The sequence below is a fragment of the Staurois parvus genome, unplaced genomic scaffold (genome assembly GCF_062004578.1).
Source record: "Staurois parvus isolate SC_StPar_1 unplaced genomic scaffold, SC_StPar_1.0 ptg000508l, whole genome shotgun sequence".
In the NCBI taxonomy this organism is placed as follows: Eukaryota; Metazoa; Chordata; class Amphibia; order Anura; family Ranidae; genus Staurois; species Staurois parvus.
The window spans coordinates 2420326-2445706 of NW_028318304.1; the positions used below are offsets into that span (position 1 = coordinate 2420326).

The 25381-nt window shown below is 41.8% G+C and overlaps 1 protein-coding gene across 6 annotated transcripts in view; it reads right to left on the reverse strand.

The window, feature by feature from the left end:
- MVB12B (multivesicular body subunit 12B) overlaps window positions 1-25381 on the reverse strand; it is a 234265-nt gene that overhangs the window by 69085 nt on the left and 139799 nt on the right. For all 6 annotated transcript variants that reach the window (XM_089689997.1, XM_089689995.1, XM_089689993.1 and 3 more), the window contains one exon: window positions 22149-22243. In XM_089689997.1, coding sequence (XP_089546123.1) covers window positions 22149-22243 — 95 coding nt within the window. The remainder of the gene's footprint in view (window positions 1-22148; window positions 22244-25381) is intronic.

Genomic DNA, 25381 nt, shown 5'->3' on the forward strand with positions numbered 1-25381 from the left:
CTACACTTTCTGCTTCCCAACTTCACCCCCAGCTTCTTCCCAGCAGCATAAGGTGGTAAGAGGGGTGGTACCGTGATGTTGGAGGTTTCTTGATTTCTGATGGCGGGGGGGCTCTTGACATCTGATGTAAGGGGGAGGGGCAGGTGCTCTGGACATCTACTCTTAGAGGGCATCTACTCTTTGAGGGCAACCATAATGCTTATGCAACCCACAATGAAATGGAGTTGGACACCCCTGTGATCAACTGTGAGTATAGGATAGTATATATGGAGGGTTCCTATGTGTGTGTGTGTGTTTTTTTTTTATTTTATTGGTTGAACTACATGGACTAGTGTCTTTTTTCAAATTGACTAACTATGTAACATGCTCGCAAATCCTTCCCGCCTCCCGGGTGTTCAGAACCTTTTAAAAGGGATGCAAGGGTGGGCGGGAAGGGGTTAAGCATCCCTATCAACTATGAATTTCCCTTAATGTAACCAAATACAAAGTCTGCTTAGCAGATATACATTTTAAATATTAACTAAAAAATACAAATATTTTTTAATGATCTGATGGAAAGATCAAAAATCGTGACTGTATGGTAACATTCAGTTACAGTAAATGATTCTGTGTTAGTTTTAACATATGAGGTGTTACATGGCTGAGAACTTTTAAAAAATACAGCTGCTGTAAAGCATAAAAGGCTCCCTCCTCTCTTCTCTGCTTGCAGTAAATTAACCAGAATTCAACTTTAACGCAGACAAAAATGATATGAACTCCTAGGACGGCGCGGCCCTTTGTACTGCTTCACAAAGAGGGGAAAAATGGGTTTAATCCTTCTTTGTCAGAACAGAAAATAGAACAAGGAAAGCAGAGTTCCGACAAATGTAAGAGCAGATTAAATTCAGCGTAGATACAAATGGCACGATAAGAAATCTATAGAGAAAAAAATTAATTTGCTCCAAAATATCTTCAGAGGAATTAAAAAAAAAAAAAATGGTAATAATTTTGCATAATCAGCAAGTACCATCTGGAACAATTAAAAAGTGTTCTATAGAAATCTGAGAGCCATTCACATTATATTATTAAGGATCTGGAATTATACAAGCAATAAATCCTTGCAAAACAAAAAAAAAAAAGAATGAAAAAAGCCATTTTCTGCAGCTTGTCAGAGCGATATTAACTTTGAATACAGAAGAGCACTTGATAAAGAAATTAATATTATGCAAATGACATCCTGTATTTAAAATTCTCCACGATGGTACAGGTTTTAGTGTGGACGCTGGGAGCTAGCTTCATGTATAATTCATGGGCAAGTTCACCTGTCAGCTTGCAATCAGTGATACGGAGGATGTTCACAAACAGCGCCGAGCAGGGCTTTAATTGGAAAACTCTGCTGCATCTTTCAATTATTAGGAGTAAATTAAAAGCAGATGCAGGCGGCGTATTAAGGATTTCCGAGCGGACGTGGGAAGCGCAGATTCATTGTTGTTGAGCAGAGGTAGTGGAAGTTGAGATGCGAGACAATTTTGGAATCAAAATCTGTCTGTGCAATCTGTTGGCTGCCATTCGTTTAGAAACTGCAGATTAACCGTTCGTGTGCCAAGTTTCTTCCTGAGCTTGGAACAATAGGAACTCCAGCTATCAAACAGGATCAGATTTCAGTACAGGATGAAAGAAAAGTATGAGAGCTCATATTTATACCTGTACCAATGAAGAGTGACAGGCAGGCTCATAAGTGGAAATATAAAGAATGGATTAAAAACATTTGGTGCACGCAGTTTAGCACGATTTTCACACCAACATTATAATAACATGGCTTTCTTTATGCACAATAAAAACAGTGCAGAATCTCAATATCAAGCAATACTTGTGATTATGAGGCTACGTAGTTTAAAAAAGGCAATAAAAAGTACATCAGGCAGCAAGGGCAGGGCTTCCCCCCCATTCCCCATATTATTATTATATAGTATTTATATAGCACCAATAGATTGTGCAGCACAGTACATGAGGGCAGAAAGTACAGCTACAATACACTTCAATACAGGAGGAATCAGAGGGACCTGTTTGTAGGCAAGTGCAGTCCATACTCCCCACTGTAGGTGGAGTTTGAGCAAAGCTGCAATACAGAAGGGGAAGGAAGTCTTGGGGAACCTAAAGCAGAACTCCACCCACAAAGGGAAGTTCCACTTTAAGGCCTCATCCCCAAGTCCCTGTAAAAGATTTGCACCTCTGGGGAATGGGTACCTGATCTTGACAGGTACCCGCTGCTCTCACTTCCACTGCAATCGCCTAGGTGATCAGAAGCAGACGTTCCCCCCCCCCCCCAGGGAGGACTGCAGGACCATTCACAGTGCCCACACTGGAGATGCAGGGACAAAGGACAGCCGGTGAACCCAGCTGCAGTGAGGACACTACGGGATCCTAGGACAGGTGAGTGGCTGTTTTTTTACAAATCAGCAGCTACAATTTTTGTTGCTGAAAACTTTTTTTTTTTCACTAGAGACTGGAGCTCTGCTTTAATTCCTCTAGGATTTCCTATGGTCACCTGGGAGCAACTATTTGAATGAACACTGACCTCTGTTGCCATCTTGTGAGGGCAGAGCTCATTTAAAACAGAGCTCCACCAAAAAAGGGAAGTTCCAATTTAAGGCCTTGTCCCCTGCTCCTGCGTACCCAATTCTGGTAGGTGCCCTAGGTGATTGGAAGAGGAAGTTGTCCTCCCTCCCACCCTTAATATACTGGTGCTGGAGAGAGAAACTGGCCGGTGAAGCCGACTGCAGTGAGGACACCACTGGATTGAGGGACAGGTGTGTGCCTTTTTTTAAATGTCAGCTACATTCTTTGTAGCTGCTGACTTTAATTTTTTTTCGATTTTGGCTGGAGCTCCACTTTAGCCCTTGGACCCCAATTTGGGGCACGTTTTGCAAAGTGGTTAGAGTATGGGCAGGTACCCTGCCAGTTAGGGACAACAAAGAGGTTCCTGAGGAGTAGGGAAAGTGCAGGGACAATTCCTTAGTATGGCTCCCTTATTGAGTTGGACTGGCCAAGTCGCAGTTCCACTCCACCTTGCAGACGCGGTCAGCATTGCTCAAGGCCACAGGACCTCTGCTGAGACGCTGTAAGTGGCACCAGAAGGTTGTGCTTACTCGCCAGGCCTGATTGCACATTGTTGAAATGTTTTCAATGTGTTCCATTCATTGCACTCTGCCCCTGCGTGCGCTCTACCCCTGCACACAACACTGCACCCTGCTAACATGCTCATTGGCATTTGCAATCTAAGAGGGAGAGTCAAGTGATACAAAAGGTAATAACTGTGGAGGATGAGGTGAAAGAGAAAATAAAAGTACAGTTAGGTGGAGGTAAGATAGGCTTCTCTAAAGAGAAGGATATTCAGGGATAGCCTATAAGTGGACAAGTAGGAGATAGACAGAGTGGGATAGGGAGTTCCAGAGGATAGGAGGTGCTATGGAGAAGTCCCGGAGGCGAGCATTGAAGGAGGTGACATGGGAGATAAAGAGCAGGTCTTGGGAGGAGCACAGCGAACAATTTGGTTGGTATTTTGAGACTAGGTTAGTCATTTAGCTAGTGGTAGAGTTGTGGATGGCTTTGTAAGTTGTTAGTATATTGAATTTCATTAGTTTGGTGAGTGGAAGCCGATGGAGGGATTGGCAGAGAGGGGTAGCAGAGTCTGAATGGTTGGAAAGGTGGAGGAGTCTGGCAGCAGCATTCATGATGGACTGAAGGGGGGATAGGCATTTTTTCACATATATTATGTAGTACTTATCTATGTTTGCGCTAGATGCGTGCAAATTATACAAAATGAAATAAATATAATACAATATACCAAAAAAAAACTGCTGCCACTTTAAGTGTAATAAATCATACAAGCAACAAATGAACCCTAAGTGATTCAGTGGCGCTGTTAATATCCAAATTAATAAGTGACTAATTAATGAAAGTCCATTAATTCATTCCAACGTGATAATCTTCTATTTGTTTCCCAAAACCGGAATCGTGTTCAAGAAAAAGCGTTCTCCTTTCAGGTGTACAATCACCAAATTTCCATGCCTCCCACTCTCATGGTTGGCATATATCACTTTGAGAAACCACTAATTAAAAAGGAAGTTTGCCAATATCAGTATATCCACAATCCTCCTTGCTCCCCTCTCCCAGAAACAATGGCCATGAAAGAGTAAAAAGATAAAAACTCCAATAGTGCAGTACAAATAACACCTTTAATTAAATAAAGGCAGACAGCCACTCACAGAATAACTGAAAAAAGCACTCCTGTTGGCAATACATAATAGTGTAATATGGTGGGTTGAAAGCAGTGCTCTCACCACCGCCGGATCCCAAACAATGGCGCTCTCGCGTCACTTCCAGTAGCCGCACAGCCTTGCTCCAACACGTTTCTTCACTTCAGACTTAGTCATAGGGATCATCCCTATGACTAAGTCGGAAGTGACGAAACCCGTCAGCAAGGCTGTGCGGCGACCAGACGTGACGTCTGGGACCAGAACTGGACGTGATGCAAGAGCTCCATTGTTTGGGATCCGGCGGTGGTGAGTGCACTGCTTGCAACCCACCATATTACACTATTATGTATTACCAACAGGCATGCTTTTTTCAGTTATTCTGTGAGTGGCTGTCTACATTTAATTAAATGTGTTATTTCTACTGCACCATTAGAGTTTTTATCTTTTTACTCTTTTATGGCCATTGTTTCTGGGAGAGAGGAGCAAGGAGGATTGTGGATATACTGATATTGGCAAACTTCCTCTTAACTTAAAGATTCTCAAAGCGATATATGCTGACCATGAGAGTGAGAGGCATGGAAATTTGGTGAGTATACACCTGAAAGGGGAACGCTTTTTCTTGAACATGTGGAGATTCCGGTTTTGGGAAACAAATAGAAGATTACCATGTTGAAATGAATTTATGGACTTCCATTAATTAGGTCACTTATTATTTTTGTTTATTAACAGCGCTACTGAATCACTTATGGTTCATTTGTTGTTTGTAAGTACTACTAGCACTGTTTTCTTATATTCCAATGCTTTCGTTGAATAATTTTATTAAACATTCATTAATGAGGACTGCCAATACAGTCAGCTTATCCAGTGCCTACCTTCATATGAACTACCTAAAGCAATTTTAGCTGGTTTGACAGTTGTCACTCAGCAATGATGCATGGAGAGTACAAGCTGTGCAAATTACACTATAAGTGTATATTACATTTTCAAATTATACTATATAATTTTACTTGAACCATTCCATACATACATTTTATAAGCTAAATGTAACTATTTGCAGATATCTGTATATCACCTTTAAACTAAGGAAGTGGCAGTTTTGAGCCACAAAACATGTCTTTGGTGAAAAAAAGAAAAGTGAAGTTTATTCACTAAACACACCACACCAAACATTCCCACAGGTACCTCTGCCACACGATTTATTGACAAGTTTTGTTCCTTCTCAAACAACAAGCCCAATATCCCCCCAATGGGCCCTTGAAGGACCTAGGACCCTTGAGGAATTGAGAGCAACCAGTCCTAAACTGAGTGGAGAAAAGAATATTCTCAACTCGCATACTCAGGGAGGTTGTGTGTCTTATCTGACAGGATAACCACAACCTCAACAGATTAAGTTATGATTCAGAATACTGCATAATCACTATTCTTGTAACTAGCTCTACATTCTTACTACACTAAAAGGGCACTACTGCCTCTCCTCTTATTTTTTCGGTGGATACCATGGGCCGTTCCCTGGGCCTTTATCCTACCCCCTATAACAACTTAAAGCCCAAAGGATAATACTCCAGATTGGGCTGAAGACATACAGCATCCCCCATGTGATATGCAGGGTCCTTTTCAAGTGTTGGGTGGTCCTGATGTTGCAAAAAGGCTAGAGATGTAGGCATGTCTTTGCCAGCCTGGGCTCACAAGAAGTGGCTAAGAGTGAAATAATGTCAAAAGCTCCTGCGCATGGGTGCTGAAGGCTAGGAACAGAAATATTCCATGGAACTCAGATTACATAGTTAATCTGTCTGAAAAAAAAGACAAAAGTCCATCCAGTTCAACCATTAAAAAAAAAATAAAAGTTATAATACCCACAGTTGATCCAGAGGAAGGCAAAAAATACCAGCAAAGCATGATCCAATTTGCTCCTGCAGGGGATAAAATTCCTCCCTGATCCCCCGAGAGGCAATCTGGATCAACCTTACCTATAAATGTTAGTATCCAGTTATATTCTGTGTATCCAAGAAAGAACCCAAGCCTTTTTTAAAGCAATCCACTGCGCTGGCCAGAACCAACTCTTGAAGGAGACTATTCCACATTTTCACAGCTCTTATTGTGAAGAAACCTTTCCGTGTTTGGAGATTGCATTTCTTTTCCTCCAAACGTAAAGAGTGCCCCCTTGTCCTCTGTGATGACCTTCAGGGTGAATAACTCTACACAGAGTTCAGTATATGAACCACTGATGTATTTATACATGTTGATCATATCCTCCCTAACCTCCTCTTCTCAAGAGAATAAATTCAGTTCCTCTAATCTTTCCTCATAGCTGAGCTCCTCTATGTCTCTTATCAGTTTAGTAGAATATCTCTCTCTCTGGAGTCTATACCTCTTAATACAAGAGAGGATTTTGCTTGCTTTAGACACCGTAGCTTGGCATTGCATGCCATTATTAAGTTTATGATCTACCAGAACCCCCAGATCCTTCTCTATCATTGATTCCCCCAGTTGTACCCCCCCTTCCCAGTATGTATGATGCATGCATGTTCTTAGCCCCTAAGTGCACAACCTTACATTTATCAACATTATACCTCATTTGCCACATAGTTCCCAATTAAACAGTATATTGAGGTTGGCTTGTAAGTTGGAGACATCCTGTAAGGACGTTATTCCACTGCACAGCTTGGTGTCATCTGCAAAGACTGATATGGTATTTTTAATCCCATACCTTATATCGTTTATAAATATATTAAAAAGTAAGGGTCCCAACACTGAACCTTGGGGTACACCACTGACAATCCTAGACCATTCTGAGTATGAATTATTAGCCACTACACTGAATACGATCTTTTAGCCAGTTTGCTATCTATTTACATATGGATTTTTCCAAGCCTGTAGATGTGTGCGGAACTTGTTTTATTCCTTCTGCACTCACAAGACGTGATTCTACCTGGAAACAGTAGCACCAGATCTTGGACTTTCTGCAGGGGACAACATTGGAGAGGTAATAAATGTTGTAGCAAGAGCGTTTTTTTAGCACTGTTAAAATGCTTGGCCATGGAATTTTACAACTTCAGTACAACTAGTATACCAAGACCTGTTTATTTTCTTTCAGTACCTGCACATACAAAAGAGAGTAGCTTAACTCTGCTAATGTCTATACTGCCCAAAATTGTCTAAATTTTTGAAGGACACACTACCCTCTAACTAGTCCAAGGAGACATTTTTAAACAGAACTGGTGATATATGAACCCAGCCAGTTGAAAAATATGCAAGACATTCTGAAGGTTTAGCATCAGGGAGGGAAGGAAATTTGAAAGCAGCCATAGATAAACAGGGCGGGCAGAGGAGCAACAAGTGGAACTACAAGTGAAGGGACACTAAAATGGATGGCATTTGCCCACGGCACAGTTCATAAGTCCATATGTGTGGAAGTGGGGGGGTACCCTCAGAGTATGTAGGATCTGTTTGGAAAAACAAATAGGAGAGAAAGGAGGGTGCCACTGAGTGTAATATTAGTGTATGGTTTATTCAGCAAAGGTAAGTAACACTCACAAGAGAGTAGAAAAGTGATCGCTTGTCATCAGTATTGCACAGGTTCAGTGCAGCCCAAAATTCCAGTGGTGAAATCCCGCTTCCACAGATGGTGAGGAACGCCGTCACCACAGTCCCAGCATGGGAACGCCGATGGAAAGTAAAGGAACCAGCGTGGCGCCTCCCTTCTTCTCCTATTTGAAAGCAGCCATAGGCTGACCATTATTAGACGACATTACTGGAAAGACAAATGTCACCTACCTTTTATCTGTATGTGTGTAAGTGGGATAAAGTATGTGCTTGATCAATTCTCCTTGCTGGACTACAGAACCTCCCCTTACCCCCACCTTTATATTATGGAAATATTGAGAAGTGTAGATCTGGGCAGGACTGGCATCAATTCTCAAACAACTAACCTTGAAGTGAGCATTTCCATTTCACAAGCATGTAAACACTCAGGATCCGCTCCATCTGAAGTTTAAGACCTACTCTTTCTTTCCCAGAATGTGCAGTATAAAAGGTTCATACACATGAATGTATTTGCAGGCATAGAGCCCTAGAACGTAAAATATGCCTATATTTGTGGTGACTGGGAGCATTTGGAAAAATACATACATATTATTATTATTATTATTATACAGGATTTATATAGCGCCAATAGTTTGCTCAGCGCTTTACAATATAATGGGAGACAATACAGCAAAAATACAGTTCAATACAAGAGGGATAGGAGGGCCCTGCTCCTTGGCGCTTACAATCTAGGATACATATGCGTGTGATTGTAAATTCCAGTACAAGCGTTTTTCATGTACTTTTTCCCAGGCACCGAAAAAAACAGGTGTATTTCATTCTATTCAGCCATGCAAGTTTGTCCATGTGTATCCTAAGCAGACTAAACAGAGCTGTTACTGACATGTAGGTTTGGACTCTGGAGAAAAACTAAAAACGAATCCCTCATTTCCATCTCTAACTAGGTCCCAGGGTACAGATGCAGGCAGTCAGTGGTGACATGTGACAGTCACCAAAAGGGCTGAGGTTCCTCTAAAAAATAAACTGTGAATGACAGTCTGGCTTTACCTACTCTAAGTTATTATAGATAAAAAATAGTGGCATCCAATAAAGAAATGACTGGTTCTCAGGCGAAAAAAAATGGTATTTTATCCCCTAAGTAGATACTGGAGAGGTAAACCACCAGGAAGGATTTTTTTCTTTTCATATGTTCTGGGGACTGTTGTGTAAGGTTTAATAAAGACACCAGTTCATCTATGATAGCAAAGATGCCCATCTAAGAATTTTTTTAAATTATCAACACTTTCTGCTAACACTAGATAGATATTTGTATATCCCTATCATATCTCCTCTTATGTGTCACTTTTAGGGAGAATACGTTTAATGTTTGTAGTCGTTCCTCGTAACTGAGGTCCTCCAGTACTCCATGCTGAGATCTCCATGCAGGGCTGCTTTTAGAAACCATGGGGCCCCATACAGCCAACCTGACAGGGACCCCCGCTCCCCCCTCCCCATAAAAAAAAACACAGTTTACTATGCATCAGTTATGAATGAACTCAGTGAGTGATTGGTATCAATCACAAAGGGAAACAAAAGGGCTAGTAATTGTGATATTTCTCCAACTATCCATCCTGACAGATCCTATTGCGTGCTTTCCGTTGCCAGTGGGAAGGACAGGAGGGAACAGAGCAGCGCTGCGAGAGTGGGGGCACACAGGGTGGCCTGGGCAGCAGGGGCAAATGTGCACAGAGAAGGTGGTGGGTACAACGGGGGTGGGGGCAACTATTGGAACCAAGTTGAAAGCCCGCAGGAAGGAGAGCCCCCCTGCAGGAGGGAGAGCCAGTAATAGCCCCCCTCCTCACCATGCCAATCACCCTCTCTGCCCACATCCGATTCACCCAGCTGCCTAAGCCCCCTGCTGGCCTGGGCCCCATACAGGAGGGATGGTGTTAGCCCCTTATCCACGACCCTGGCTAAAATCATTGCTCATAACAGTGATCACCACTGTTATAAGCAATAACAGTGTGAAAAAAATCCCTGGTCACTGTGGTGACAGTATGTAAAAAATAAAAAACTTTAATAAAAAAAAAATCATTTAAGTTTTTTTTTTTTTTTAACATACTGTCACCAGTCAGTATCCTTGATCACCGCCACACCAGTTATATGATGATGACACTGTTCTGGTGACAGTATGTAAAAAAAAAAAGAAAGAAGTGAAATAAAAAAAGGTAGGTCTACCTCTTTTAGAGCTATCTCTGATGCCGGCCAGGTTTCTTCAACCAATTTTGAACCCTAATTTATGACCACCAACATAAGGGAAGGTGATGGGTACGACGGGGATGGGGCAATTTCTGGAAATGATCCCTTTATGGCTCTCTCTACAGCAGCTGAAAGCTAGCGGGAGAGTAGAGGAGAAGAAGCCAGCCAGTAATTGCCCCTCCCACCGTGCCAATCACCCTCTCTTCCTACATCCGATTCACCCAGCTGCCTGGGCCCCCCTGCTGGCCTGGGCCATATACAGGAGGACTGGAGGTACCCTCTTATCCATAGCCCTATGTCCATGCATAAATTCCTGAGTCTGCATATCTGCTATGGCCATTAACTTGTTGCCGACCGCAGATAGCCGAATGACGGCTGCACTGCGGCCGGCCAGTTCTGAGTGGACGTCATATGACGTCCCCCCCAGAACGCGCTCTCCTGCGCGCCCCAGGGGGCGCGCACCCGGCGATCTCCGTGATCGCTGTGTCCTACAGACACAGCTGATCACGTGATGTGGTAAAAGGCCAATCACAGCGGCCTTTTACCACGTGATCAGCGGTGTCCAATGACACGCTGATCAGAGGGAAATGCAAGTGCCGGTTCTCGGCTGCACTTTCCTCACGCTGTCAGATCGTGAGGAAAGTACTGCCGAGAATCGGCAGTTCTCAGAGCGGGGATCGGCACCGATCATCAGGGCACTGATGATCAGTGCCCTGATGTTCGGTGCCAAGCAGTGCCACCCGCAAGTTCCGCCCACCTGTGCCCCGCAGTGCGCCCACTAGCTCCGCCCACCTGTGCCCAGCAGTGCACCCACCTGTGCCCAGCAGTGCACCCACCTGTGCCACTCTGCAATTTCACACACCTGTGCCCAGAAGTGCCACCTACCTGTGCCCAGCAGTGCCACCCACCTGTGCCCACCCACCTGTGCCCACCAATGCCACCCACCTGTGCCCACCCACCAGTGCTGCCCACCAGTGCAGCCCAGCAGTGCTGCCAGTCTGTGCCACCAGTCAGTGCCCAGCGGTTGTGCCAGTCAGTGCTGCCAGTCAGTGCCCAGCAGTGATGCCAGTCAGTGTCGTCTATCAGTACCCATCATCAGTGTCACCTATCAGTGCTGCCTATCAGTGCTGCATATTAGTGCCGCCTATCTGTGACACCTCATTAGTGCTGTCTATCAGTGCCGCCTATCCGTGCCACCTCATTAGTACTGCCTATCAGTGCCCTTTAGTGCTGCCTATCAGTGCCCATCAGTGCCGCCTATCAGTGCCCATCAGTGCTGCCTCATCAACGCACAGCAGCGAAGGAGAAAAATTACCTGTTTGAAAAATTTTATAATAGAAACAAAGAAACTTTTTTTTTTTTTCAAATTTTTGGCAATTTTTTATTTATAGCGCAAAAAGTAAAGCACCCAGTGGCGATTAAATACCACCAAAAGAAAGCTCTATTTGTGAGAAAAAAATTATCAAAATTTCATATGGGTACAATGTTGCATGACCGCGCAATTGTCAATCAAAGTGCGGCAGCGCTGAAAGCTGAAAATTGGCCTGGTAAATAAGGGGGTATAAGTGCCTGGTAGGCAAGTGGTTAAGGAGCTCTTTTACTTTTCCTGATGGATTTATTTTTATTCGTTTTATTTGTGAATTTATTTAAATAAAGAAATGTAAAGGAAGGTGACAAAGGGGCTGGGACATAGTAAAACTCTGGAACATATTAAAATTAACAGATGGGCAGGAACAGAGTTGGGAATTCGGACAGGTAGATCTCGCTGATGGAGTAGCTAAGACCGAAGCCTTGAGCTCATTTATTCCACTGGACTCCATTTCAAGCTTTAAATGGCTGCAAATACTGTCTGAAATTCTCCTGTGTGGGGTGGGACCCACTGACGCCAGCTCAACTTGTACAAAATAAGAAGAAAAGACTCTACTTTAAGCTGATTTCAGAGCTGTGGCATACATCTCCATAATAGTATTCAACAGAGGACCTTAACTGTCATCATAGAAGTACTATTAAACAGAGAGTGAGATGAAGCAAGTGACTCTGAAAGCAAAGGAAGATTGAAACCCTGTTGGCTGATGAGGCTAGGCATGTAGGATCCCAACCATACAAAAAGGAAACTTAGGTAAAAAGTAAAAGTGCAAGCATGCACCAAGCAGTCCAAGAACCCTAGGGTATCAAAGGATCTGTTTAGGTGCACTCAGGCCACATCAGAATCCCTTGGCTGTTGGGTCCAAGGGAAAAAACAAAAAAACAAAACAAAATTGTGACAGACTACTTCTCCAGAAAATTAGTATTCCTCGAGACAAAAAAGCATGGTGCTTAAATAATGTCTAATCATGGGCTTTAGGGTATTTAGAAATGTTAAAATACAAAAAAAAGTAGGTAAAAAAACTGTAGTCGAATAGCAGTTAATTATATATTGAGGGACAAAGTAATGTGTGAAAAGTTTGCTTTACAAGAGTGAATTTAAAAGCAAAATGTATTAACACATACTAAGTATTCTGCAGTCCCTGGAAGCACATACTGCTCATATTGAGTATCTCTATCTGATTAGCCGGCTTCACAATCTCACTTTCCTACCCCTGCAAGGCAAGTCGACCCTGCTCATTTCTCACCAGAGAAAAGATTGGATTTGCTTTCCCAAACAGGTTACAAATAACACAATAGAACCAGGGTGCCCCACAAATTCCCTTTCCTTTCACACAATGTATATATATGTAATATACACTTCGTCCTGACAGATAATTTGTCTTCAACAGAGACCAGATAAAAAAAAAAGCCCTGCTATAAAATTTGGTGTGGATAAAGATAAAGTCAGTGACCTTTCTATTTCCCACAAGTACCATTGCAAAGTCAGCAAATCTGTGCTACATAATGTAAGCTATCTGGGTTAACAACCATATAGGTTACAGGATTTAAGAACAATAAAAGATCTAAGAACCTACAAATACTACAATCAGGTCAGGAGTAGGAGAGAATTTTAAAGGCAATGATAAAATAGTTGCAATGATCCATAATAAAACTTGATTGTGGGGTTTTGAATATGCAATCAAAATACAAAGTGGTAAAAGCTTTGAGTGTTAATGACCCATCTTAAAGTAAAGGTCCACAAAGACTTTAAACAGAAGGCATTATATACTTCTGATTTAGACAGCTTGTATAATGAAGATTATTACATGAAAATAGTATAGAGGAAGCCCTTTGTAGACCAAGATACCTCTACTGCTCTAGTCGAATGAGTATTGGCAGAGAAGGGAGGTAACTTTTCCTTAAAGTGTATGTAAACCCATATATTCCACTTCATGTATATGACCATTACATAAGACTAAGTGACCAACTGTCCATAGATCACATGGTTTGCATTCTTTTGGCTTTTTTTATTGTGGACATGTGATCTCCCCAGTGTACCTCTCTGCACCTCACCTTCCAATTGTTGTGCAAAGCTTAGTTGCAACATATGACACACCCTGCAGACATCACAGCAGGACAGTTTCTTCTTATGCCTAAAAAGACTCCTTGGAGAAACCTTTGTCAGTTAAGCTGCTGGAGCCGCCCAGCAAGCTGATGAATAGCGTTGGGTAGGGTGGCTAACTGGGAAAAGAGGAAATGCATGACTTCCTTCTATAAAATACTGCCGCATGCACAGAGAGTGTGGCAACACTCTCAGTATCAGCTGGAATAGCGTTGCCACTCTAAATAAAGGAAGTACAGAGAACTGGCTGTATCAACCAGGTACTTACTATTTATGAATACATTTGTAAAAGGAATGTTACACACACAATCTGAGAAATTCGTTTTAGAGCAATGACCAAAAAAGGGAGTTTGCTAGCACTTTAACAGAATATGCAAAAGATATTCTCAGTTCACTCCACCATGTGATAATCACAATGAATGCTGGAGAGGCCTCCAGGAATGACAAGCAACTAATCTGACTTGCAAAAAAATCTACAGAGCAAACAGCAATTCATTTTAGATGGGAAGCAGATGAACAAAACACAGGTATAGAAACGAAGGAAGGAAGACCGATGTTTGGGAAGAAAAAAAGGACCACAGCTACAAAAGTTGACCTGCAGAAGAAGGTGAGATAGGATGTTGAAAGGTACCTCCTGACTCCTTGAAAGATTAGGTTCTTTAAGGCCTTGAACAGTGTGGGGCTGCACAAAAGGAAAAAAGGAAGATTCAACACTGACCTGTTTTTTTCCAGATCCTCTAGAAAGGATCTGTTAAGGATCCAGGGTCAGAAAAGTCCTTCCCAGGTTGTTTCTACTGTTTATACAGTATGTCAGGATGTACACATTTCCCAAAACTGAACTGAGTGTTTACATTTCTAAAAATAGATCTTAACAGATATTCTGTCAGTGGTAGCTTACTCTTCAAGCCTGAGTGTCTCAATCACTGCTTGAATCAGGCAGCCATTCATCAGCTTGAGGTGAGAGAATTTTGAGAGCACACCTTCGCTAAGGGAAGGGTGTATAGGTGTGCAATATATTCATAGCAGATAACACTGGGGGGCCCCAGGGAAGCTCTTGCAGCAAGTTAGAGGAAGCAGAAAGCTAGGAGTAGGAGGGGGATTCCTTACATGAGTCCTGGCAGGACAGACATAGATCCGAAAACCTGATGAATATTTTAACCAGGAATGCATCCAGCATAAGGCATAACTGAGAACCAGGTGCATCTGCTATACAGAGGTTCTGAGGAGGGTGATGATACTGCTGGTGCAAACCTGGTCTTCCAAGGGTTAAGGGTACTTGTAGAAAAACACCTCCAGTTTTTTAGGGAAAAAAAGGAAGTTGTGTCCATGACAGGAAGTGTAAGAGGACCACACCATAGACAAGGTACAATGTATCTTTGTATTGCTTCCTTTCTGTGAAAACCCTAGTGTTCCTGCCAGTCCCTCTGCTTTCCTTTTAAAACTGACCACACTAAGCAGGAGAACGCACTGTGGTCAGTTCTCTAGCTGTGCTTGGAACTCAGCCTGCTCCAGCAGATAATAGCAGTTCATCGCCGGATCTGATTTGCAGGTAACTATGTGAACTGAGGACAAACCTGGATAAAAGGTAAGGATGGGGGAGCAGTGAAGTTCTTTTAACACCTGGATGAAAGGTTTGTCATTTCCCTGCTCGTCTTAAACAGATTATATACAGTGACATCAGCTGATGTGATAGTGTTGGATGCATATTGATATGCGAGTTAGTGATTGAATATATAATGTGTGAGTGCCTATGAGAAATATACTGTAAAATGAGAATCGGTGACAGATTTTATAGTATTATAGTATATAGAGTTACAGTCAGTAAATCACTCAGGGACAGATTACTTATAGTGTGACACTGGATGACAGATTATATACAGTGACATTATTTGATAGGTGGTGACGGATTGTGTACAAACTATATACAGTGATGTTAGTAGGTGACCGTGTAAAGGCTTATGCATTTATGATACTTTGGTATAACACGTTGTAACATTATATAGTGTGACATTAGTCACTATGATGACAGACTATATATATTACAATTGTCTATTATACACACACACACACAGATATATACACTATAGTCATATACAGTCTGTATTAGAACAGATACCTTGGTTGGTATGACTAGGTTGACAACTTTATGCCAATTGGTGTCAGATTGCGTATATCTTGTATACAATTACCTTAGTGAGTGGTACAGTTAGTGGCAGAATATACAGAATACACATGATATATAGTGACATTAGTTGACATAACAATTGGTGACAGATTACATACGGGGACATTAGTCAGTATGGCAGTTGGTGTAAGACCGTACTCTGTGACATTATTCGGCATGACAGTTGGTGACAGTCTGTATACTAGGACATCTACCATTAATCATACTTTTTTCCTTTTTATATAATAAATACGGTTTTTACTGGAGTATTCAGAATTAATGTATGGTTGGAACTGAAAGACATACACTATTAGCAAGGTGCACAAAGGGGGGATGTACTAAAACTGGAGCACTCAGAATCTGGACAGCTAGCCAATCAGCTTCTACCTCCAGCTTGTTCTTTGGGAAAAAAAACCTGGAAGATGAATGGTTTCTATGCAGAGTTGCACCAGATTTTGCGTTCTCTAGTTTTAATAAATAACACCCAATGATGGAAGTCCAAAGTGGCACAGGGTAGATCACACATAAGTATAGGATGAGGTCTACACCAAACACACATCTACAGTCAGGTCCATAAATATTGGGACATCGACACAATTCTAACATTTTTGGCTCTATACACCACCACAATGGATTTGAAATGAAACGAACAAGATGTGCTTTAACTGCAGACTGTCAGCTTTAATTTGAGGGTATTTACATCCAAATCAGGTGAACGGTGTAGGAATTACAACAGTTTGCATATGTGCCTCCCACTTGTTAAGGGACCAAAAGTAATGGGACAATTGCCTTTTCAGCTGTTCCATGGCCAGGTGTGTGTTATTCCCTCATTATCCCAATTACAATGAGTAGATAAAAGGTCCAGAGTTCATTTCAAGTGTGCTATTTGCATTTGGAATCTGTTGCTGTCAACTCTCAAGATGAGAGCCAAAGAGCTGTCACTATCAGTGAAGCAAGCCATCATTAGGCTGAAAAAACAAAACAAATCCATCAGAGAGATAGCAAAAACATTAGGCGTGGCCAAAACAACTGTTTGGAACATTCTTAAAAAGAAGGAACGCACCGGTGAGCTCCGCAACACCAAAAGACCCGGAAGACCACGGAAAACAACTGTAGTGGATGACCGAAGAATTCTTTCCCTGGTGAAGAAAACACCCTTCACAACAGTTGGCCAGATCAAGAACACTCTCCAGGAGGTAGGTGTATGTGTGTCAAAGTCAACAATCAAGAGAAGACTTCACCAGAGTGAATACAGAGGGTTCATCACACGATGTAAACCACTGGTGAGCCTCAAAAACAGGAAGGCCAGATTAGAGTTTGCCAAATGACATCTAAAAAAGCCTTCAGAGTTCTGGAACAACATCCTATGGACAGATGAGACCAAGATCAACTTGTAGCAGAGTGATGGGAAGAGAAGAGTATGGAGAAGGAAAGGAACTGCTCATGCTCCTAAGCATACCACCTCATCAGTGAAGCATGGTGGTGGTAGTGTCATGGAGTGGGCATGTATGGCTGCCAATGGAACTGGTTCTCTTGTATTTATTGATGATGTGACTCCTGACAAAAGCAGTAGAATGAATTCTGAAGTGTTTCGGGCAATATTATCTGTTCATATTCAGCCAAATGCTTCAGAACTCATTGGACGCCACTTCACAGTACAGATGGACAATGACCCAAAGCATACTGCAAAAGCAACCAAAGAGTTTTTTAAGGGAAAGAAGTGGAATGTTATGCAATGGCCAAGTCAATCACCTGAGCTGAATCCGATTGAGACAAAACTGAAGGGAAAATGCCCCAAGAACAAGCAGGAACTGAAGACAGTTGCAGTAGAGGCCTGGCAGAGAATCACCAGGGGTGAAACCCAGCATCTGGTGATGTCTATGCGTTCCAGACTTCAGGCTGTAATAGACTGCAAAAGATTTGCAACCAAGTATTAAAAAGTGAAAGTTTGATTTATGATTATTATTCTGTCCCATTACTTTTGGTCCCTTAACAAGTGGTAGGCACATATGCAAACTGTTGTAATTCCTACACCGTTCATCTGCTTTGGATGTAAATACCCTCAAATTAAAGCTGACAGTCTGCAGTTAAAGCACATCATGGTGTATAAAGCCAAAAATGTTAGAATTGTGTCGATGTCCCAATATTTATGTACCTGACTGTAACACACAGTTGAAAATGATATACAGAATAAAGCAGAAGAGGCCATCATTTTAGGTCTTGCTCTAAGTGGGCTTGGTGACAGGTCTGTAATCTTTTGGCGAAATTGGAATGGAGAAAATAGTGTCAATAAAATTCTAAAAACAATGTAGATAACTGCTGTTTCAGAGGGTTTGTCTCCTTCTGTACCACTACCCTTCCTTTCCAAATAATTCTTAGGAGGTCCATTTATTAAAAATTTGCTGTGCAAATACTGCCATCATAAATAGTGCACGTAATGTGTCGAATATATGTATTTCCTTTTTTTTTTTCTTTCACAAAAGATTTATTGAATAGAGAAAGGCAGGCTCATATACATAAATGTGGGTTACATCTGATCAATATATTGTTAGGAACATCTAGCATATACACTGAGAGTGTGTGAAACGCAAGTCACAACAGTTAGCACAAACACGTGTAAACTGGTGGTGGCGAACCCTGTAGGAAAACTTGGGAAAATAAGAGGAAGACGTGAGTCCAGAAGGGAAAGAAGAGGAAAGGGTACATGTGAGTAGGGGTACGAAGAAGCATCGGCAGGGTCATACATAAATATGTAGTGGACCGAGACGTGGATTCATATATAGATGGGTTATTTTGGAGATTGCGCGAGGATCTAGTGTACTGAGGTATGTTAGTTCTTGTTATGACTCTAGGTCAATTAAAATCACATTGATCCCTAGCAGCTAGGGATACTATCGCTAGAGAAGGAGTTGTATAGTAAACAATCGAGTAGGGATGAGTATTCACTCAGTGTAGTTCAGTGCAGTATAGCGTTAGGGAGGAAAGAAAAGTTAGAGGGAAAAAAAAAAGGGGGGGGGGATGGGTATCGGGTGATGGGGACTATTAGGTAAAGGGAAGATGTCAGAAAGAGGTGACATCTGTCTCTTACTCCTCCCACAGGGCACGCCATTCCTCCCATTTCTACACTGTTAAAGGTTGTGGGATGAAGAAGAAGGAGCCTAGCTCCTCACACCCAAACACATCTGCCGGGGGCCATTAGCCGTAGAATACGGGTAAATGAGAGAGGTCTCACAGATGCATAGTAATGCAGTAATTAGAGGGAGGGCTTGTCAGTCAGAAGAGCAAACTCCTCAGTTGTCTGGAAGTGTGACCAGCATGGTAGGGGAGTCTCGGGCTATATAAATAAGTTAATCCATCTCAGCTAGTCTGCATATGCGAGTGAGCCATTCTCTGATGGTAGGAACCCCAGTGAGTCGGGAGACACTGTTTCGCTGCGTTTACTATATGCATGACCAGGGACTTGAAATAGACAGTCTGGGGGAGGGAGGAATGGTCCAGTAAGAATATGTATTTTCTATGATTGCTAACTCCTTCTAGTGATCATATTGCAGTATTTTCCTGAAGCACCCAATTAAAAAAATCCCACATTATGGTCACTAGATGGAGCTGACGATCATAGGACAAAACACATATTAGACACATTACAATGCTTATTCAAAATGGCACAGGGATTGTTTTTTGTTTTAAATAGACCCGTTAGTGATCAGACACTCTTTTAAAGCCCCCACATCTACACATTTACACATTTCATCCTTTTGTAACATCACCCACCCTTTCCACTCTTGACATCAGTCTCTATGGATGTGTCCATGCATGATCATCCTCTGACTAAGAACTCTAAAGGGTGAAATGAGTTCATGTGTTCCATCTTTTCCTCTCTGGTTGCGAATTAAAATCATTTAATTTTTTTTTAATGTTATTGGTGTGCCGATTTTTTGACTGGCATGCAGTGTGGAGTTTTCCAGTCAGGCTTCAAGTGGTATGTAAATGGTCTACACCTATAGCAAGGACATGCCTGTAGATAAAAACAGCTTGTTTTTATCTACAGACACCACTTATTTGTATAGGCAGCTTTTTGGTAAAGGTGAATTAACCCTTTAAAGAAGGAAACCATATTTAAAATCCCCTAACACCTGAGTACAGAGCCGCAGTGGAGGGAAATCCAAAATTAGGGCACCGCCTTGCAGTCCTATGTCTGGGCAAACAAAGTGTATTGCAGACAAAGAAAGGACTGGAGAAATAGGAGAGGGCAAAGTGAAGATGAACTGGAAGAGAGACTACGGGAAGTTTGAGGTGGGAGCAATGGGGAGTAGGGAAGGATAGGGATCAGAAGGGAGAGTAAAGAGTCCAACTGAAGTTTCACTTATTCGTGTATAGTTAAGCAAAGTATGCAGGAAAACAGTGCACTGTACATGTCTTACTTTTACTGTATTGCTTGTGGTTGCAAAGGGGTAAGTGGTTGTAAAGGCTGAAGGTTTTTTACGTTCATGCATTCTAGGCATGCAGGTAAAAAACCTTCTGTGTGCAGCATCCCCCCCAGCTCCAATACTCACCTAAGCCCCCTCTCGATCCAGCAATGTGCACTGGAGTTTTGGCTGTCCTGGGACTCCCTCTCCTCATTAGCGGAGCCATTGGCTCCCACTGTTGTCAATCACAGCCAGTGAGCTAATGAGAAGAGAGAGGGGACGAGCCACGGTTCCATGTGTGGATGTACACACGGAGCAGCAGCTGAGGAGTGCACATGCTCAAGTGCCCCCATAGCAAGCTGATTGCTGTGGGGGCACCCGACAGGAGGGAGGGACCAGAAGAGGTGGATCTGAGCTGCTCTGTGCAAAACCACTGCACACAGCAGGTAAGTATAGACATGTTTGTGTTTTTTTTTTCTTTTTTAATTTAAGCCTTTAGAATCACTTTAAATTAGTTTAAGCACCAGTGGAATGCCATGCTTATAGATATTAGGCTGCAGAGAAGGGCCATTGTGCTCATCTCACCCCCACTAAGCCAGAGCTCTTCAACCAGCAGAGAGCCTGAGCTATTACACTCAGTAGGGGGAAGGGGGCATGTCAGACTGCTGCAGAAAGACAACTATTTCTAAGCAGCATTGCTTCTCTGCAGCTTCATGCGCATGATCATGAATTTTCACTGGAGCTTGAGCTAATTCAAGCAAGGAAATAAAAGTAAGACATGTACAATACGGTGCTTTCCTGGACATTTAAAAAATGAAACTTCAACTGAACTACATAATGGAGCTACACAATAGAGCTGAGAAAAATATGTCCACCCTTCCAGGACCCTAGCAGGTCCTAGTACTAGTAGAAGGGGTTATACCCTGGGCTGGTTTGCATTTTGTTCATTTGCTTGTGCCCAATCATCCTGTAGGTGGCTGTGTAGCCTAAAGGTTTACAACTTTCTGTGTCCCTGAATAGGTGAAAAAGAAAATGAAACTTCAATCCAGCTTTAAAGAAAAATTCCAGCTTGGAGCAATGTAACTTTGCATATGCAATGCCTGGCTGATCCCCCGTGAAAGTTGGAAATCGCTGTTGTAGGCACCACTACTAAAATGATATCTACTAAATGAACACAGGAAGTCTCTCGCTCAGCAGGGAACTCTTTGCATTCTCTCCAGGAATGCAAAGCGCTCTCTGAATGGATGAGGTGGAGAGGGTGGGGCATTATGATCTCCATCTCATCCTATCACAGAATACTTTGCCCCCACCAAGTAGGCAATCTCCTGTGTTCACTAGGTAGCAGGACAGCCGCTCAGTACAGGACCAGAAAGCTACTGGAGATCATCGTAGTATTAGCAGCGGTGCATGCTGCAGTAATTTCCACTTTCTAGGGGGACAGGTCAGGTACAGAGTATGCATACACTCAGCCATTGAAATGAATGACTGTACACATCTTCAATTGGGTACATGAGATGATGCAAAAGCATATGAACACAGATTTCTGGCTTACTGTAATCTCTTTTAGTTGGCTGTAAGCACCCCCCAGGGCTCCTCAAGGCAGGAAAAATGCTGAGATTTATGCTAGAGCATATTGTAAACCTCAAACTGTCTCCATCCTACTGTACAGGGCAGATCGATAGTCAAACAAATTCTGATAAAGGAGCGGGGGGCCCCTGCTTGTGTCTATGGATGCAGACAGTGGGGCTCGGGAGCGAGCCTGCATGAATGCCCCCTATAAGACGCGGCTTCCTATGGTGGAAATGGATGAAGAGGATGAGCCAGGAGTGCCTGGGCTCCCCTAGGCGCTCCTGGCTTGTCTCCACCCAAGAAGGGGAGGATCGGGCTGTTCTGTGTAAAACCATTGCACAGAGCAGGTAAGTATGACAGGTTTTTTTTTCTTCTTAAGCAAAATAATAAAGACAAACAAGCTCTACAGTCACTTTAATATAACAGGAGGCATTCAGAAAATGGGTCATGAAGATAGGGCACTGCAAAGCAAACTATCTTAAATAATCACTCTGAAGAAATTTAAGATATTACAAACTCACCTGAGATAGCGTACAGATTAGACTGCTGGTTTTCAAAGTCCGGCCGAGTGTTATTTCTACCTCTGAATGTTGCCGGAAGAGTTAGAGATATATGTCTGGAAAAAAATAATATATAACGGAGAATAATCTATGAATTGTAGAAAGAAGACCATTTCACCTTTTTAGATACCTAAATCTGCAACAATCATCCTGTAATTAAATTTATTAAATCTGAAGTTTTGGTACTGCATTTTTTACATAGTTGATCTAACTTGGAACCATACCTGTGGGATCCCCCTAAAGCTAGAAATTACTGCTGTAGAGACCCTTACTACAGTCATCTCCTAATGGGTCCCCTGCAAAGCTGCTGCAATGCTGCATTGTGCACACAGGAGGATGCCCGCTCAGCACAGGTTCCATTCAGAGATCACTTTGCAATTTCTCAATGCAAAGCATTCTCCGATTAGATGAGGTGGAGAGGCAGGGTGGTGATGTCACAATTTTTCCATCTAATGCAATCAAAGAACACTTTGCAATTAATTGAGAAAATGCTAAGTGTTCTTCGAATGGCACCCTGCTGAACCGGCAATCTCCTGTGCACAATATGCAGCAGGGCAGCCGTTCGGCATGGGAACTGTAAAGTACTGGAGAGCACTGTGATAGTGGTGTCTATTACCGTAATTTGTCAGCTTCCAGGGAGATTCCACAGGTATAGTATATACATGGTTACATTGCTCCAAGTGGGAGCAATGTAACCATGTAAAAATTGCCATACCTAAAATTACATATGCAGAGTTTGCCTTCTGTTCAGCAATACTTAACAACCATGCACATTTTTGGCCCTCTTTGTCACCACCAGATAAGGTATGAAAGGACCTCTAGGAATCTGATAGAAAAAAAAAATACAAGCTTGCAGTGCAAACAAGTAATATCACATTGGCATAAGTATTCAGACCCTTTTCAACAACACTTAAATTGCTGAGATGTTTCTACAACTTGATTGGAGAACCTGTGGTAAATTAAATTGATTGGACATTATTTGAAAAGGCATTCACCTCTCTATAAATGGCCTCACAGCTGACAATGCATACTGCATCAGAGCAAAAGCCATGAGTACAATGGAACTGCCTGCAGAGATCAGAGACAGGATTACTGCAAGGCACACATCTGGGGAATGCTACAAAAAAAAAAAAATCTACTGCACTGAAGGTTCCCAGGAGCACAGTGGTCTCCATAATTCTCAAATGGAAGACGTTTAGCACAACCAGAACTCTTACAAGAGGTGGTCGCCCAGCCAAACTGACCAATCTGGGGAGAAGGGCCTTAGTAAGAGAGGTGACCAAGAACCCAATGGTCACTCTGACTGAGCTCCAGAGATCCTGTGTGGAGATGGGACAACCATTACTGCAGCCCTCCACTGATCCTAGCTTCATGAATGTCTAGATGGAAGCCTCTCCTGACCTGAGCTAAATTTCAAGTGTTACTGCAAAGGGTCTGAATACTTATGCCAATGTGATAGTTCAGTTTTTTTTTTATTTTAATAAATTCAGATATTTGTAAAATTCTGTTTTCACTTTATTATGGGATACGGAGTGTAGATTACTGAGAAAAAATGAATTTAAATAACTGTAGTATCAAGCTGCAACATAGAAAAATTTAAAAAAGGAAGGTGTCTAAATACTTTATGAATGCACTGTTTACAGAGCTCCTGGTAGTCTGAGGTGATATTTGACTTAGGTTGACCATGCACAAGAAGAATTACATTTGAAGTTACGTATGGAAATTCTGAAAAATAATCTGTCAGATTTTAATTCTTGCCATGCTTGAGTCATTTAATTTCATTTGAAAGCCCTTAAAATTTCATTCAGACCTGTTGATTGGATTCCCAGACATATTAAACAGGTTTTTTTTGTGTCTAGAACATGTGCATTACAATATGTGCCATTTTTCTTGAACGAAAACCACTTTCACAGTTAGAATTTTGTTAATTTGAGAAAAGAAAAAAAACTTTCCATCCTGCTCTTTCGAATGTTCTTGTCATTATGGTTGAAAAGAATGTTAATTTGACCCTACTAACCATTAGAAAATGAAACAGTTTAAAAAATGAACATTTTCAAACAAAATCCCGTGTATGGTATTTGGCCATCTTTAGATTACAGATCAGGAACAGAAAGTTTTTGATCAAGTCAACAAAAATGTAATGTGATAATGCTGCCATATGCTATATTGATTCTTTTGATTTATGAATTTTAATAATAGGTCTGCTTTAAAAAGAGGTTTAGTTAAAATGTTATTCAGCTCTTGGTAATGTCAGATTGTGAGTCTACTTTAGGAAATGTTTAAGGACACCACAATTTTAGCTATTTTTATGCATTGAAATGAATATTGGTTAACACGTGTGTTAGAAAAAAGAAAAGGGTTAAAATGTTTAAACGACTGTGAAGTCAGGAACTACAGTAAATAGTGTCAGATGGTAAGTGAGAGTAGATCATGGCACATTCTCTAATCTGCGATCAAAGAACCCATAGGCACTGAGCATTTCTGGGTTCAGACTCAAAATCCCATTTCAAATTCTAAGTAAAAAGTCAATTAAGCAAGGGAGACATTGGGCATTGCTTTCAATGGACTTCCCGAAGCTAAAAAAAAAAATAAATAAAATTGCACAAAAGCACATGACCCTTTTTTTTTTTTCCTTTTTCTTGGTAGCTTGCACTTTCGTGTGCAAGGAGTGTTAGAGTGCCATTAAAATTTAATGACACTGCTGCACCCCTGCAAAAGGGATGCTTAATTGTGTGTTTTCTGGGAATGCACAAGATTTTGCAAACACTCCCCCACTACAAATATGTGTACCTAGCCTGACAGGAAGGGGCAGGTCGAATTCATGACTTTCTTTTCAATACATTTTTATTAGGTTTTTAAGCAAGTTTACATCATACAAACTGCATACTGGTGCAAATGTTCAATATTACAAAGGTAAACAACTGATAACAGCAGTCGTATATGAGTAACACAAGAATGCAAAACTTGAAAAATTAACATCATAAACAGCAAAGCAAATGACCAGAAGTGTCAGGTAGCTGATACACGAACAATACTATGCATGTGAGATTCAACATCGGACATTTGCAAAAAGAATTCATGACTTTCAACCAGAAGTCAGTGTTTGCATGATACAGTACTCCGGGGTGCTGGGCTCCCATGGTGTTCTAAAAAACACCTAAAAATGACATTGTGTGCTTGCATTTAACATCTGC